The 17,349-nt window shown below is 39.7% G+C and overlaps 1 protein-coding gene across 1 annotated transcript; it reads left to right on the forward strand.

Moving 5' to 3' along the window:
• Positions 1-539: 539 nt before the first annotated feature.
• DNAAF1 (dynein axonemal assembly factor 1) lies at positions 540-13,796 on the forward strand (the record flags this gene model as incomplete). Its single annotated transcript, XM_082489641.1, has 13 exons — positions 540-675; positions 1,007-1,147; positions 1,612-1,747; positions 3,686-3,777; positions 4,669-4,890; positions 5,636-5,802; positions 6,065-6,186; positions 6,734-6,948; positions 8,135-8,395; positions 9,009-9,118; positions 11,650-11,718; positions 12,887-13,265; positions 13,576-13,796. The coding sequence occupies 13 exons, from the start codon at positions 540-542 to the stop codon at positions 13,794-13,796; spliced, it is 2,271 nt and encodes a 756-aa protein (XP_082345767.1).
• Positions 13,797-17,349: the final 3,553 nt, after the last annotated feature.

Here is a 17,349-nt window from a genome sequence, read left to right on the forward strand (position 1 = left end):
CTGCTCTCCATCCATTCTCCATGCAGCCTGGATTTGTGCTTGGGATACAGCAGCGTGTTCTAGGACAGGAGTCTTATCTAGAGAGATCCCAGGCGACAGCAGCAAAAACTGCAGGGCTGAAACATAACAGCATCCACAGTCCTTGTGAGGACGTTACTGCTCTCCTCGGGAGCCCACCTGGCTTGCAGTGGGGCAGGAGACAGGCTGTTGCTGCAGCCGTTGCTGCATCCTCAGCGTGCCAGCTTCAAAAGGGAAAAAGTGACTTGCTCTGGTTTTGGGAGGCTGCTTGGCCGCCATCCTCTCTGCTCCAAGTGAGATCTGCGGTGGGGAGAATTTAAGATGTGCTCTCCCTGCCTTACAGTGTCTCCCGAGTGAATAGCCCCAGGTTGCTAGCTCCGAGCTGGCTTCATCTTTTACTCATACAGTCTTTTTATCTGTAACAGGTTCTCCTCCTAAAGCTGTTACACATTTTGTCTGGAAGTTGGATTGTAAGTCAAATACTGACTTGGCTGATATTTGTCTCAATCATACATCTTAAAATGCAATCACAAAATGGAGACTTGGGCAAAGGCCGTGGAGAGGAGGTTACTGCACAGGAGATGTCAGAAGAGTCTGTGAATGACACCAGTAACAAAGCTACCCAAACAGAAAATAAAGGCAATTCTGTCAACACAGGTGAGCCCTTCCAACTGGCTCGCAGGCATGAATTTAGGGAACTTTAGGGAACATAAAGTCTAGAAATCAAGTCTGTCATTACTCATCTAGACGCAATATAAGTTTATTCTTTCTCCCACTGAAGCCACTGAAAATCTTGCCATAATCTTGAGGCTTACTCAGTTGCTATCTTCTTGTGCTTTTCTTTTTTTCTGTTTAATTTTCTTCTTGCTGGAGAGATGCCTTTTCCTGTGTTGCAATCATACAGCTAGCCTGACCTCTAAATGTTTTAATTACAATCATATTTAAATGAGATGGTACAATCATCTTGTTTGCAATGTTTCTTTTTAAGCATATGGACTACAAGTGCAACTAGAAACTGCAGAGCAAGAATCTGAAGAGAAGAATATTGAAAATGCAATTAATCAAAGGCAGTCTAAAGACAGCTTGAATGAGTATAGCACCGGAGACACCTTCCAAAGATTGCAAAAGGGTAAATTTGCAGAGGAGCTAGACTAACAAACAGTGCTTGAGATGACTCAGATACACCATTGCTGTAATCTCTTTACATGCAAAGTTAGTGGTCTTGTTAAACTCAAATTGTTTGTTCATTACATGTAATAGATAATAGCTGCCTAAGACTATAAGAACATTGGTGCCAGTACTTTATTGTCACTGTACATTATAATAATCTTAAGACTAGTGGGTACTACCTGACTTCCAGATCTAAAAAAAAAAGCAAATTTCAACAATTTATTTTGCTACTACTTATTTTACTAGCTTACCTTCTAAAAAAGTTGTTTCCTTTCATTACAAATATCAGAAAAGATCTTCATTAGAAGAGTTCTTTTATTGAAATTCATATTCACTCTTCAGTATTTCTCTAAAGTAACTGCCAACATGCCAATTTTGCCCACCCATGCTGTTAAACTGCAACTTGTTTTCTTACTTACAAAGATGTTAAAACTCAAGAGAAAGCCATCAACTGTATGTCCAGAGCAGATCGACAGAACGAACAAAAGTCAGAGGGTGATCACAAATCAGTAACCAGCTCATTCAGTCCAAGGACAGAAGAAAAGAGGGGCTGCGTAAGGTAACACATTGTTTGTGGATGGTTTTTATTTAAATCTTGGCATCATTGAAGTCAATGGGAGTTTTGCTATCCTACATGTTAATGTTAATTCAGGAGAATAACTTTGAAGGTGAACTTGAGAATAATCAATAAATCAGGAACTGGTGATATTTCCAGCATCTGTACAGCTTTTTTTTTTTTTTTTTTTTTATGTTTATAGTAGCAAACTACATTCTAACTACATGACGTAGTCTACTTAATGGATCGGGAGAAAATCGCGCAAACTTGTGGGAGTCTTTTGTCAGTAGATGTGACCATTTCTCAGCATCAGTTCAGACAATGCACTGTATTAATTCATCACAATGTAAATATTATAGTTGTGAAGATAATTTTTAGCAGAGGTACTTCAGATGGTTAACAATAAGATACAACTCCTTTGTAAGCTCTGGCTCTGATTTTGGTCCAGCATAAACCAGCGTATGCTGCAATGCCTGCTTGTTAATAGTTATGAAATTGGATTATTCTCATGTGATCTGTGATTAAGCACATTGCAAGCAAATAATAAAATTAAACCCTATATTTGGTACTATTTAATAACATTGTTGAAAGTCTGGTCATGTGGGCTAGTTACAGAGTGATATATGGGGAATAATGAATATTTACCTTCCATTCCTGTACCTGCTTACATGTTGGTGAAACTTCCCAAAACTTATATTGCTGCTAACTTTAACATAGCTCTTCTCTTAGAGACAGCTGCAGTCCTCTAAAGTTGAGGGAAAGACTCTCACTGAGTTATCAGCATGTAGATTGGACTGTACTTACATAGAAAACTTCACTATCCCATGCTAATCAGCCTGGCACATTTCAGAATTAAGTACTTATGAAGAATGATGGCAGAGAGCAATAACTGCACATAAGATAGTGTTTTGAAGGAACACTTTTTATGAGTCTATAAATTGCCAGAGGATGCTAATAATTTCATTAAATGCTACTATAAATAGCCCAATGAAAAACAATGGGATACACTGCAAGTAGCTGCCTTACAATAATGTGTCTGGGCTGGCAGTACAAGAAAACAGTATATATTTGAAGATTTTGCTCACAGTTAATAAATCTTTCATTGTTCCAGAGATTTATGTCAGGCTGATAATCATATTTTATATTGCCTTAGGAACTCTATTGACTGGTTGACTGTATTACAGTTTTGTTCTTCAGCAATATTGAGATTTTTAGTGTCGTAAGTAAATAAACCTAAAAGCAAATTCATTATGAAAGGTTTAACTTTACTGCCTTTCTTAAAGTTTTTTTTTGTTATTTTGAAAATATCTTAATGCCAAGAAAATCTTACTGTTACAGACCTTAGGCCTACAAATACTTACGACCAAAAATGCAAAGTTCAATTTGTTAATATGGAATTTAGAAATATTTTTCTTCTGTGGCACATTTCCTTACTGTGGCATTCCTAGCCAATCACAATTGTATATTAAAACTGTCTTGAGTACTATTTCAGAGTGGGCATTTCATTAAAATGTTAGGTTGATTGTTTTTTCTAGTCTGAGAAAAATGTTGCATATTGGCTATGCCACCAAAGGGCCTGAACCAGAGCAGCAAGGAATGGAGGAAAGCATTGAAGAGGAAGGAGCCAGAATCTAACATAGAATCATGCTGCTCTTTTCCAGGAAGATGGACTCGCTAGTTCCCTACCCATTTTCCTACGTACTCTCTGATTTTTAGCAGAAGAGCTGGGTAACTCACTTCAAACAGGTAGAAATGGAAAGTCACTCTAGCAAAACCACAGCTTTTTTATTTGGAGTATAGTCTTGAAAGCTGTAGCTATTCCTCTTGCAAAAAAGAACTATTAATGGTGTTGCATTGAAATCTGTTAAAAAACCCAAAGATTTCAGAATGTGCACTAAAATACATTTTTTGTTTTGCTTCTGCATTCCATTATTACTTTAGAATGACAAAAAAGATTCTGCGGGACATCTGTAAACAGCAGAAATTATATTTGACCCCATACTTAAATGATACGCTTTACTTGCATTATAAAGGTAAGATGTGGACATGACTGTTAAGATTTATCATTCTAAGTCATTTTTTAGCAGAGAATCTATTTTATGGCTCACTGAAGTAAGGTATCTAATAATTCTTTTATATTAGAAAAATAATTTAATTTTATATATAATAATGAATTTGTGAAACAAAATGAGTGAATATGAAGGTAGAAAAGTGAACTGATTATAGACTTAATTCACTTTGTGGAGTCATTCAAAGTATCAATAGGAACCAATGGAGACTTCTTCCCTGCCCCCCCACCCCACCCCCCCCAAAAAAAAAAACAAACCAAACCAAAACAGTAGCCTTTGACAAATATCTTAAAATACTGGTCTAGGTTGCATTCAGAAGGAAATATATGTATTACTTCTTAAATGTGTTTGTATCAAGGAGCTGTTTTCCAGCTTTGGGGACTTTTTTACTGCCAAATAAAAATGGTCAGGAAGGAAACGAACAGTAAAGACTTGCTGTATGTTCTCAAATACCACTGAAAGAAAAAGAAGTTGCTAGACTGAACATTAATCATCCTCTTGTGGTCTTTGAGCAGGATTTTGCACGATACAGTTAGCAGGTTCAGGTTAGCATAAGAATTGTTTTAAATAAACAGGACATGCTAAATCTACGTTTGGCCTTGTTTTTGCTACTTTCTCAGTATGTATTATTTGAGCATCTAAAGGCCCCCACGGGATATAGACCAGAAGAGGTACCTCTATGTTTGTGCCCTTTATGGGTCAGGTAATTAATTCAGTGGAAATATTGCAGTGACTTGAGTACAAGTGTTCCCACAGGCTGTTTCAGCAGCACTGGTTTCGTGAAATTTACTCTTGTAAATTTCAACTCTTGTTTTCAGCCAATGCAATTTCATTTTAAAACATCTTTTTCTGCAGGATTTGACCACCTGGAAAATCTTGAAGAATATACTGGATTGAAGTGTTTATGGCTGGAATGCAATGCCTTAACAAAAATCGAGAATTTGGAGGCTCTGACAGAGTTGCGTTGCCTCTACTTGCAACTCAATTTAATTAGCAGAATTGAAAACCTTGAATCCTTACAAAAGCTGGATTCCCTCAATATCAGTAACAACTACGTTAAGACCATTGAGAATCTCTGTAAGAACTGTTGATGCAACATGTTTTAAGCTATAACGAGTCCATATTCCTAAACTTTGATTAAGCTAAGCTATTATTAGTGGCACTAGTTTCAACGTTTTTTTTATTAATGTTAAAATTTTGCACAATATCCCATACCAAACTCCACAAGGGTTCTACTGATGAGCGAAACCTATATATTTTGCAATTTAAATAGATGAGAAGACAGAAAAGACATAGTAATTACTTTCACGTTGGTACCTAGGACAATTAAGTCATTTTTCCTCACTTCTTAATACCATCTCAGTAGTTACCTGTGTTGCAGACAGGCTGACAATCCAGTTTTCACCGTTTACTTTACAGTTCAGATGTGCTTTGGCAGTTGCAGACATGATAACCAAATCTTTTATGTCTGCTAAAGGATTTATTCCATCTTCAGCAGAGAATGAAAAAGAATTCCTCTACATTATTATGTATGTATATGGGGAGTAGTTTGAAACACAAGCTGTTGCTTTTGTGTAACTGACTAGTTTGAAATGTGAATTAAAAAAAACCCCACCATCCTAAAACCAAACAACTATTTTTCCTAGGGTGAAGAAAGCAGCTCTGGAGGCCTAGCCAAAAAGCACATGTAGTAGAATAACAAATTTAGGAAAAAAGCTCCCAATTCAATAGAAACAATTATTTTGACAATGCAGTTTTCTACTTGCTGCAGAAAATCCTCTGTGAAGCAATGACTCTTACCTTCCCTTTCATTGTCTGACAGCTTGTCTGAAAGTCCTGCAGACTCTGCAGATTGCTCACAATAAGTTACAAACAGCGGAAGACATACAGCACTTGCAAGAATGCCCAAGTATTTCTGTTCTCGATCTTTCCCACAACAATCTAAGTGATCCAAATATTATAAGTATTCTGGAGACCATGCCTAATTTGGTAAGCCAAATATAGCTAAGGGTTTGTATCATGTGTATGGGTGAATCCCATTAAATGCTTTTGTTGTGTAGTCTAGTGCACAACAGGTATCGGTCTAAAAGAAATGTTGTTACGCATTATTTGGGTTTTTTTTTTGTAGATTACCTGTAACACCTAGGATGTTTTATTCACGTCTTGTTTTTGAAATGATAGGGAAAGTGCATATCCGGATTGGGGTTTTTTTGCTGCTCAACTTTAAAAATTGTTTCCCTTGTTTCTCTAGCATGTGCTGAATTTGATGGGAAACCAAGTGATAAAGAAAATTGCTAATTATAGAAAAACACTTATTGTTCGACTAAAACAACTAACATACCTGGATGACAGACCAGTTTTCCCAAAGGATAGGTAAGAGACAGATCCATCTTCTTTAATCAGAACTAAAGCTCAAATGCTAATGAGCACTCATCCATGTTTTGTCAATATTGTCGCGGAAGGAAAGGAAGACTGACTGGTATAATTTATCGAGGGTGGGTGACTTGAGAGACGAGTATTGTACTACAGAGTTCTACATCTAACATACTTAGAAAAAATACGTATTTTTTCACATAAGAGAGAATTCTTGTTTTACGCAAAGTCTGTAGGCCAAAGGCAAATCCTGTTTGCAACAGAAACTGAACAAATGTCTGGAATAGCAGAGCCAAGATCAGCACTCCTGGCAGATCTCTGTTGGTGTAATCACCCACAGTTAGATATCTTTGTTTCTTTTGTTGCAGTTCCACATAGAAGATACGATATACGTGCATCCCTGTTGTGTAAGGGACTGTCATTGCTGTATGCATTTTTGTTTCTGTTGCAGCTATTTTGTGCTGTTGCAAGCTATTTTAAATTTCTCTTTCATTATAAAGATGGGGTTTTATAGCTATATTACAGTGAGCTTTTGCATTTTCATTAGAGCCTGTGCAGAAGCTTGGGCTGTTGGAGGGCTTGAAGCTGAGAGAGCAGAAAGGGAAAAATGGGAAACCAGAGAGAGGAAAAAAATCCAAGATAGCATCGATGCTCTAGCAGCAATCAGGCAAAAAGCAGAGGAAAAGAAAAGACAAAAGTCTATTGAAGAAAGAGATGGAAGTGCAAAATGTGGAAATGGAGGTGCAACAGACATCCCAGAAGGTTTGTTGTTGATGTTTTGGAAGATGTCTGTGTCTGCTTCAATTTGAATGTTTAAAATCAATTATTAGTTCCCAAATGTTCAGAAGCAGGCTGATGTAATTTTCGGAACATGTTTAGGAACCTTCTTTTCCTGTACTAAATACTTTATTAATCTTGGTGTGTCTTAGGTTAACCACAATGATTTTAAGCAATCATCAGCTTTCTCACTTCTGATGAAACAGAAAAACAATGAACCATGTTCTGTCCCAGTGTTTCAAGCTCTTGTGCTCTTCACTAGAGCAACCAGGTGCTGGTCAGGGTTCCAGTAGGCATTCATGGGTGGAGGCAGGCAATTACACCCCGAGAGCCATATTTCCCCCAAGATGCGGCACAGGGCTGGCTTCAGTAGACATGTGGGCTCCAGTAAGATCCGGTGATAACTGCCTCACCAGTCCCTATCTGGGCACCTCTCCACTGCTGCGTTCACTAACAGTAAGAGCTTCAGCCTAGAGCCTGCAGCAGTGGTAACGCAGGCACGTTAATGCAGGCAACGAAGGTCTTTAATGATTTGCTTCACGTACTGCCCTTTTTTATGCCATAAATTCTTCTGTCACATTATTCAAGCAGGCATATGTTTATGACCAGTAATAGGTCCCAACCTAACCTCTCTAGAGAAGTATGCATGTTTCAGGATAAACAGGACTGAAGGCAAACAAGAAGGCAGTACTACAGTGGAGAGGAGTGTGTATCTGATAGGTTTTTGGGTTTCACAGGCTCTGAAATCAAACATGGTTGACTAACAAGTAAAACTTTTTCTACAAGCTTTCTACAAGATTGCACAAAGGAGAGGGCAACCAGCATTTGTCACTGATCATCAGAATGCTCAAGCATATATTTAAATATATAGTCACTTGTGAGTCTTTTAAAAATTAACTACAGATGCCAGACAATCATTTACTATAGTGTTTTCTCTAGATGAGTTTTTTGCTGGGGCACTGTATTTGCTAGGGAGTTGAGATGGGAAAACCCACAACATTGCTGCAATCTTGGGAGGACTACTGACCCATGAATAGCTGCTCAAACAAAGTAGGAGCTTTTGACGCATATTTTAGGCCAAACTATTAAGACCATGTAGTAAAGTGTGGATATTTAGAATGCGTAATGGTAGATTAACTCAGCAGTTGTAATGAACTTGTTTCTTCTGTAGTAGCACCTGCAAATTCAGATGACAGTGACGGAAAGTCTAATACATTGGAGACTTCAAATATATCAGAAGAGGAAGAAACTCAGGAGAAGACTGAGAAACCTAGAAATGAAAGCTTTGATGCTCTTGATGAAGTGATAACACTTCTACCAAATAGGGGAGATAACACAGATTTCCCATCTGGAAATATTCCTGCTCAAATTCAAGAGGATGCACAAGAATCAAACTCTTACAAATGCTCAAACTTCAACAAGAAGACAGACGGTAATGTACACAGTGAAGAATGAAACCAAACCGAGGAAGCAGGGACAATGAGCCAAACTCTGTCTTAGTGTGGCACCGCCTCTGCTGGGATTCAAACCAACTGATTCATAGATAAGAACATCCCATTAGATTTCCACAGTGACTAGTTGAAAATCAAGTAATACTGGATAAAATATTCTTTAAATACAGCAAACAAACAAAATTCTGAGGGCTTAACCTGCAACTTCTGCGACATAAAGGTGGAATTCCACTTCTCCATAGGTGCCAGGTTTAGCGACAGGACAGGAGAGCTTACAGGCTTCCATTGCTCCCCCATAAACTGTGCGGTCTGTCTGCCAGCAGAAGCTGGACGTCACTCTAGAGGTGGTTTTGTGCCTTCACACATGGAAGAATGTTTTTATAGGTTTGTGGAATACATTATTGCAAAATGCAAATATTACACAATATAAGGGAGACCAAGAATATGATGAAAAGACAAAGAGCTGCATTCAGCTGTGAATTCTGCAGCGGTAGTCAGGTCCCCAGCAGTTTGGTGTTGCAGTGCTTGTTGTTGCAATATAGAAAGTCTTTTATTCGGGTAGTTCTCTGCATCTGACTATTGCTTATTCTTTAGATCTACCAAGAGAGAAGGCAGCTACTGAAAAGGCCATGCTTCCTGAACTGGATGAACATACTGAAATTGAACAGATCAAACTGGAGACACCAGAGAAACTTTATCTTGATGTATGTGTTGGATTCAGATTTTGGGAAGTTCAGATTTGGGTATTGTCTGCTCCCAAATTAAATCTTGTAATATCCTCGGTAATAAAAGGTTTCTAAGAAAGGTCTACTATTAGGAAAAGTAAAAGGAAAGAAAGAAAAATAAACCCCCAAAGTAAAGTTGTAGGGGTATTTATTCTCACCAGTGTAGCATGTGTAAAGAATTTACCACTGCTTGCAAAGATTTTTTTATCTTTTGGCCATAAATCACCTGAAGTTGACCTTCAATCTCTGTGTTTTCTCTGGAGAAGTTAATGAGGGCTGTCATTTAGAAAACAGAAATTACAACAAAAATAATCTAGTGGATACATGTATCCTCTTAGGCAAAACTCAAATGAAATATGCAGTTGAAAATGTGAACTATTGCAGAAAAAGCATAAGGAAGAAACTGCAACCCACTCATTGTAAATGTTAGCTAGCAGTATTAGATATTATAAATTAATTCTCAAAATGTAACTTCTAGGTATGTTTCCAGGAAAAGCAGAATGTGCATTATTCAAGTATATAACAAACAATTTGCAATATGGTTGTCTATTATCTAAGATTTCTATCTGATGATGCAAACATTTAAACACGTTTAACCACCTTTAACCATAAGAAGGACGTAGATTATACCACTAAAAAATAGTCTCACTTCAAAGAAGAGCTATTCAATATGTCCTAATTATGACACTGCCGCTAAACTGAGTGTCAGAGCATGACAATTAGCAATAACAAACTTCTGAGCTTATGATTTCCCAGAGCACTTAATATACTCTTTGATGCCTTATACTGCCACTGTTAACTAAATTCTTACTGAAATGTTTTAGAAAAGTCTCTTATATCTTTTCTGTCCTCTTATAATTTCCCAGGAAAAATTTCCATCCTGTTATGGAAGGGCTCAAAACTCATTGCTTCAGTAGAGGGCTTACTGCTGCATCGTCCTGTTTGGCTGTTTTTAAAAATAGGTTTAACAAGGGTAGCAGAGAGAACTGGCAGCAATTTCAATATATATAATATTATTTTTATAAGCAGATCTTGCAAATCACACACTAACACACATTTCAGTGTTCTATGCTACTTCATTCTCCAACTGACATTTAGTAATGGAAAGAGCTTCTCGCAACAACCTCCGATACTTACACTATTGCAGATTTTCCAAAGAGGATTAGCGCTGACATGGCAGGGAATGGCTGTGACAATGCCAATGGTGAGCAGCTCTGGAGCAGCACTGTCGTCTTTATTCATATTCTGGAGTCAGTAGATGGTCTCAGTAGCAATATAAGGGAGAAAAGCGGAGGAGGATTTGTAATGAGGTGGTTATGACATCCCTCTGTCAAGCAGAAACAAGCCCATGTTGCTGCACATGCCTTGGTGGTGTTCGAACTGCGTTCTGTGTACCTATACCAGGAGAACTTTTAGTAAGCGATTTTGGTTTGATGTGCAGACGCACCCTGCTGATTGGAACAAGACTAACAGCTATTTCACTTCCCCGTTGACATCAGATTCCACTCACTAACATTAGCCTCAAATCTTAATTTGTACATTTTTAATGCAATTCTTATAAAACTGTGTGACTTCAGGATGTGGCTGCACTAGCTACAACCATATCAGGAAAGAGAAACTTCCATTATTAACGCTGTAATAAACTTCACCACGCAAGACAGTACAGATTAGATGTTCCTGATGCTACCGTGCCAAACAGCGTGCTACAAAATCACTAAGCTCTAAAAACATCTAAAACCAAAAGGAGATGCTTCTACCAGTATTGGCCTACACTAAAAAAATGGCAAAAAGGTATTACTTTCTGCCTGGGGTTTTGTATTCCCACCCTCTATTTTTGCTTTCGTGTCAGCAAGCGACAGTTGTCTTAGATAGTATTTTCTAATAGAAAGCTGAAATGATTGGACCTGTCTGAGGAGAAGCAGTTCTCAGCAAGTTTGCAGTTCTATATCCCGAGTTATGAGACATTCACAGTAAAACATTGTTTTATGAGCTGTATTTAGGTTAACAGAGTTTACTGGCAAACAGTTTCAGGTAGATTGCAGATCTTGATTTCTCTCTTACCCATAAAGACAGGTTGCAGTTGGAATTAAGTCTATTGAATACATGAGAAACAGCTTATAGATGTAATCCATGTGTACAGTTTCTCCTTTAACGCCACATTTGCTTTTAAAACCCTGTTAATGCCTTGCTCTTTACCCTTTTATCTCCCTTTCTTTTTTTCTTTTCCATAATCACGCGGTGTAGTAGAAAATAGCATTCAGTACGACATGAAGTGAAGGTTATTGCCTTCCACCTGCTATTTCTGGAGGCAGATGAATTTGCCTTTTCCCACAAGTGCTTAACAGAGGTGATTGTCATCCTGGGGAGGGTGACAGCGCAGGGCTCCCGGCTGTGGCCTCTTCCCCTGGAAAGCATTGCTTTGCAGAAGATTCCCAATAAGATAGAGATGTCATATTTTATTGGTTAGAGTAGCTTTTCCCACTGATTAATGATCTTTTGATTCTCCTCAGGAACTACCTGATTTAGAAGATATAGATGTAAGTGAATTTCCCCCAGAAGAGGAAATCTTTGTTCAAAAGGTAAGGTTCTAGTGATTAATTCTCGTGCTGAAGCTTCCCTAAACACATTTACAAATGTTTTGCAAAATGAGCATGATCTAAGTTATGAAATGCTGTTTTGGGAAATGCAATTAGCTATGCATTTATAAACTAAAATAATGGATGTTTTGGCAGATCTTCTCTATCCACTTGTAAATCTTTTTTTAATTTGTTTTTTTTTATTATTGCGTTGCAAACATAGGAGAATGAAAACCTAAGATCGAGTAATGCAACAGTTAAGTAAGATTAATTTCTTAGTAGCATGTAGTGTTTTAATGAAGATTACTCTTAAAATATACTTTACCAGTACTAATACGCTGCAAAGGACTGAACAGATGATACAAATTACCAAATACTGAATAAAATCAGATGTTTTAACTGAAAACACGGAGAGATTGAAACTGCTCTGTTCCGGGGCTAGTCAGAGCCAAGGCAGTTCAAGCCCACGTTAGTGTTGTGCTGTGCTCAAACACATCTTCCAGGCAAAAGCCAATCAACAGAAACAGGAGAGGGAAAAGAAAAGAACAAAGATGAAGAGCACAGCTGTGATTCTGGTGCTGATGTTGACTCACACTTGCCTTGCTGGAGCCAGAGGCTGGTGCAGGACGTGTTTTTACAAGTCCCTCCAAGATAATGCAAACCTTTCCTACAGTCAGGGAGAGGCATGGAATTTATTTGCTCTTTTGGTCACAGACTCATAACAGTGTCGCAAAATGTCTTGGCCAACAGAGGCTCCAATGAAAAGAAGATAAGGGCAGGGAACAAAGAGGATTATTGAAGGAATAATTGTTAGGAGCTCTCGCACTCCAAAGGGCGTTCAGTTCTTAACTGAAGTCAGATGAAGATGTTAGTTGGGTCCCTCTGTTTGGAGGTAACATAATAGAACTGAGCCCACACATTGCTGAATTGCTTCTTTTTATGAACTGTTAATAGTTTATGGTCAGTTCGTCGCTAATGCCTGAGAAATAGTTAACCCAAGATTCGTGCACAAAGAAGCAGAGCTATGGGTATGAAGCCCATGTTCTGTACCTTTTGGGAGAACAGCACATCAAAGCTGACAGCTGTTACGTGGATCCAAGAGATATTCACCCAGCTTTTAGCTTTTACGTCTAGACTAATACATTTTCAATTACGTTTTCTACCTTTACAGCAGGAATATCACCCAAAGATTGAAATAATTTCTGAAATGACAAACGACAGTGATTCTGCGTTAGAGGAAAACAATAAAAGCATGTTTGAGAATTCAGCAGGAGAAGAAGTTCCAACAGCAATTTTTTCAAATCCATGTAAGATACATACAGAGCACGAAAAGGAGCAATTAAGACCCCTTGTTGAAAGCTTCTTTACAGAGCCTGCTAATTCAGAAAGATACCTGGAGATCAAAGATAAACAAGCAGCCCCCTCGAAACCCTTGATACAAGAGGTTGTCACTGAACCCAAGGATGATCTGCTGTTGTCACCAGTCTGCAGTCCACCAGGTGACCCAAGTGCCTGGGAAGGGGACAGTAAGATTACAGTTACTTGCCCTGGTGAGATTACAGTGACATAATTAATCACAGAGACAAGGGTGGGTGGCACATTCACACTAGAAGTGAGGATTTTTTCAGCTCTTGTTGAAAATATTTTATATGCATTGTTAGTTAACAATCACCTCTTCCTTTTATTTATGTGGGAATCCTAATAAATCAGGAATTAAAATGTTATTTTCTCTTTTTCTCCACAGAAGTTCTTGCTGAGTTTTATTTAAATGGTTTTAAAAAAATGGGCCCTACATTTCTTTTTCCAGTATTAAAGACCACCAGTGAGTTTCATTTGCCTTTTGCTTTCACGCTTTAACAGGGACCAGCGGCGATGGAGAAGTACAGTGCCTGGCTGAGGGTGAAGGGTGTCCTCACAACGCACAAGGTGACAAGGACCGTGAGAGTGGATTAGATGAGCCAATTTTTGAAAAAAAAAAAAAAACAAAAAAAAACCACATACCAAATCTGGAGCACAGTGCCTCGCTGACTCCATGCAGTTATTCTCAAAAAGCAGAGTTCAGAAATGACACTGTTAGTTAAAACTGACGTAACACTTATTGTGGTATAAAAACCCACCGCCTTCAACAGAAGGACTTGGTATTTTTGTCAGTCGGAGGCTGCTGTGGCCTCCAGCACCTGACCTCCTGGGCAGAACCTGTGGTTGCGTCAGTGTGAAAAAAGCCCTTAATCCCCTGTAACCGCAGGGAGAGAGCGCCTTGTGCTCCCACGGCCAGAGCTGCTGGAGGTCACGTGGCCCCAGGCTCATCAGGGCAGCTGGCAGCGTGCGCTACCATGGGAAGTGAGGGCACTACTGTTTTAAGGTTACATTTCACTCTGTTACATCATTTTTCCTCTTGCATCCTTCTAGAAATTACTCAGTTAAATGTTTGTATCTTGGGGTTTTGTTATATATGTAATTTTGGTCCATAATTAACATGTTTCTGTTATTTGAGCTAAATAAAGATTCTACTTACAATTGGATATATTTTAGCTTGTACCATTTCCTTACAAATATATGTCATACCAGACAGACTTCAATGACAACGGGAAATTGCTTCTTAAGAGGTTATTTTATGGATCTAATATTCATAGACACTAGGATTGTTTATGCAAAACCAGATGTGGAAATAGTGTCCACATGTGGAAAAATGTGGTTTTACCTTTTAGGGCAGTCTGTGGTGAAGCACACACTTACATCGTTTTTCATCATGAGATCGATGTTTTTCATTGTTTTTCCTTGTGAGATGTGTCTCAGGATCCAGATTTCAAATACAACAGAAGAATAACCAGCCGGTCTGTAGTGGCACAAAGACAGCTTTGGTGTAAAAAGCCGACCAAAGGAATTCTTTCAGTAGCTTCTCTTTGACATCGCGGCGGTAGCCTTGTGCCAAAGTGAAAGGGAAGATAACAGCAGCAATGCCTCAGGCGGGTTCTCTCTTCCTCCCATCCTTTTTTTTTTTTCCTCCCCTTCTCCCCCTCCTGAGCTAGAGAATAAAACTGAAGGAAGCGGCGATTGCTGAAGAGCAGTGCTTCCTCTGTGCCACCGCAAAAAGAGTTGGGGGAAATGGACAACTCTTGGACAATTCTGCTGAGGCATTAACGGCTCTCGTTGTCCTAACGCAGAAGCGGCTGCGGTAGTCAGTTAGAAAATAATTGCACATTGTTTAAGCGCCACATAAAAACATTGGCCTCATCTTCAAGGGCTTGCTTTTTTTTTTTATGGTTTAACCAACAATCACGTCAGGAGTAGAAGCTAGGCTTGAGCTGACCTCACTTCATTAACCATACCCAAGTTTAGGTGGATGTCTTTTTTATTTGTTACAAACTATTAGACATTTATAGACATAGGAAAAAAAAAAAAAAAATCGAACAGGCCTTGTAGGTGTGCACATTTAAAGAAAAAAAAATATATTACTATGGATTTGTTGAAAAGATGTATTTCCAATTAGCTGGGTTTAGGGGCCGTCTGGTGGTTAGGGTTAGGACCTGCTCCTAACCCTAACACAAAATAGTCATAAAAGCCCTGAGGGAAGACAACACGATCGCTTTAAACTTCAGCCATTCCCCGCCTTCCATGAGTGAAAGGAGGCTGGTAAACCCTTGGCCTCCAGGACGGGGCAGGAGCAAGGGCCTGTGGGGAACAGGCCTGGCTGAAAGCATCCGCGCAGCGATCTTCTCAGACAGCTGCGAATGCTGCCAACAGCACTTGTGAGCTCCATCCTAAAAAAATCCACACTTCCCTTTTCTGACAAAGCTGGGCACGGTCTGCTTTGAAAGCTTTGGGTTGTGCGCTTTTTGTGTGCCATGTTTTAGTTCCCGTCGCGGTACCCCCTTATTACGCTAAGAGCAAATAAGTAGGAAGGACCATGTTATCACATCCCACTTCAAAAAAACAACCCCTGTTTATAAACAAAAGATTTTAAAAAGTAATTCTGAGAGTGAAATTAGAGCTCTATTATCACTGAAGGCAAGAAAAAAAAGGATAAAAAAAAAAAAAAAGTGAGTCAAGAACTATAGATTCTGGTACTCTGATCCTGACTTTACCTGATAGACCCACACTGACCAGTGGTTTCGTCGGAAGAACCCAGCTGCTTCCCGAGTTGTGTCTACACCGCCAGGTTTTATGTGCTGGATGTCTCCAGCTCCTGTTAACAGAGCTGACCACAACCCGTCAGTGGGACCCGCGGTCTCTCACAGGGGAATCTCCCAGATTCCGACAAGCTGTTTTCACTTGAGGAGGACTTGGGAAGGAGGAAAGGAGTAAGGGGTAGGCGAAAGTCGCGAGAGAAATGCCAGAACAGGACTAAATGAGAAAAAAGGAAACATATTTAATTAGTGTTGTCTGTAAAACTTTACAAATGTACAGCATAGTGCAAAAACACAGTCTCAGCACATCACCTTCAAGTAAAATGAACAATGTAAAAAGCCAAGGAACACAAGCTTGCTTCTTCACAGGAGCGGCTCTCCAATACTGTTCCTGGAGGTTCCCCTCTCGCTGCCAAGCTCCAATCTCACGTTTATAGTCGAGCAAAAAGCCTAAAGAAAAACCCAAGAACCACCCAGAGCGGCTGCTCGCAGCCAGCGCAGTCTGCCACTCGGCACTACGGAAACCGCTGCAGCCTGAGACGGCGTCGGGCAGCCTTGTTGGCTGAGCTGCACCTTTGTCGACATGCAAAAGTAGCTCTCCTGAGATGGTTCATTCCTCAAGCCCAACTAGACAATCCAGTAAGACACCGAAGCACATGTGTAACCTCAAGCACACGATTGGCTTCATGGAAATACAGGAAAGCTACTCCGGAGCTTGACGTTAAGCACACGCTTAAATACCTTATTGGATCGATACATTCAGTGTTAACATTAAGGCAGTCTAGCGTGGGAAGGTTCAGAGAAGGATGCAAATCTCGAAGGGGGATAACATACGCCGTCAGGTGACACAAGACACCAGACAGTTTTCAATTACCCTTGAGAAAAGATGCAAACGGAGCGCAACTCAACGATTTTCCTTCGCTGGAAATGACAAAATACAGTGGCAAACGGGCTGATCTGGGTGAACTTTCTAAGCACAGAGCTGTCAAAAGGGAAAACCTTGTCCATGATACACTCAAGCACGTCATCTAAATACCAGGCCAATGGGGGCTGCCAGAATTTTCCCTTAGCCCCGAACACACAAACAGCGCCTGGCATCAATTCAGAAGCTCCCACAACCTCGCTTCCTCAAAGACTGCGCCACCACGGCGGTGACAGAGCTCCCAGCGCACAGCGGTTAGCCGGGGAAAAGCGAGTGTTTCTGAACTGACACGTCTGTTCACGTACCGATAAATGGATGGAGGAAAAGGCTGAGACAGGAAGGTCCATTTAAGACGTGCTCATTCTATTAAGGAGAACTTGGAGCCTGCATTCCTCTGATTGAATGGCCACATTTTGGGGTGGAGACTGCGTGACCATTTATGATGCTCAGAAATACGGTTTCGAACCAAGAATTGTCGTAGCAACGGAAGCGGGCGGAGCAGTTCTTCAAATGATACCGGCACGGTTTATACCCCCTGTCTGAGCCCTGAGCTAGCTGAATTTCCTGGGTCTGCCTTACTGCACT

This window comes from Vanellus vanellus (assembly GCF_965231255.1).
Source record: "Vanellus vanellus genome assembly, chromosome: 12".
Lineage (NCBI taxonomy): Eukaryota > Metazoa > Chordata > Aves > Charadriiformes > Charadriidae > Vanellus > Vanellus vanellus.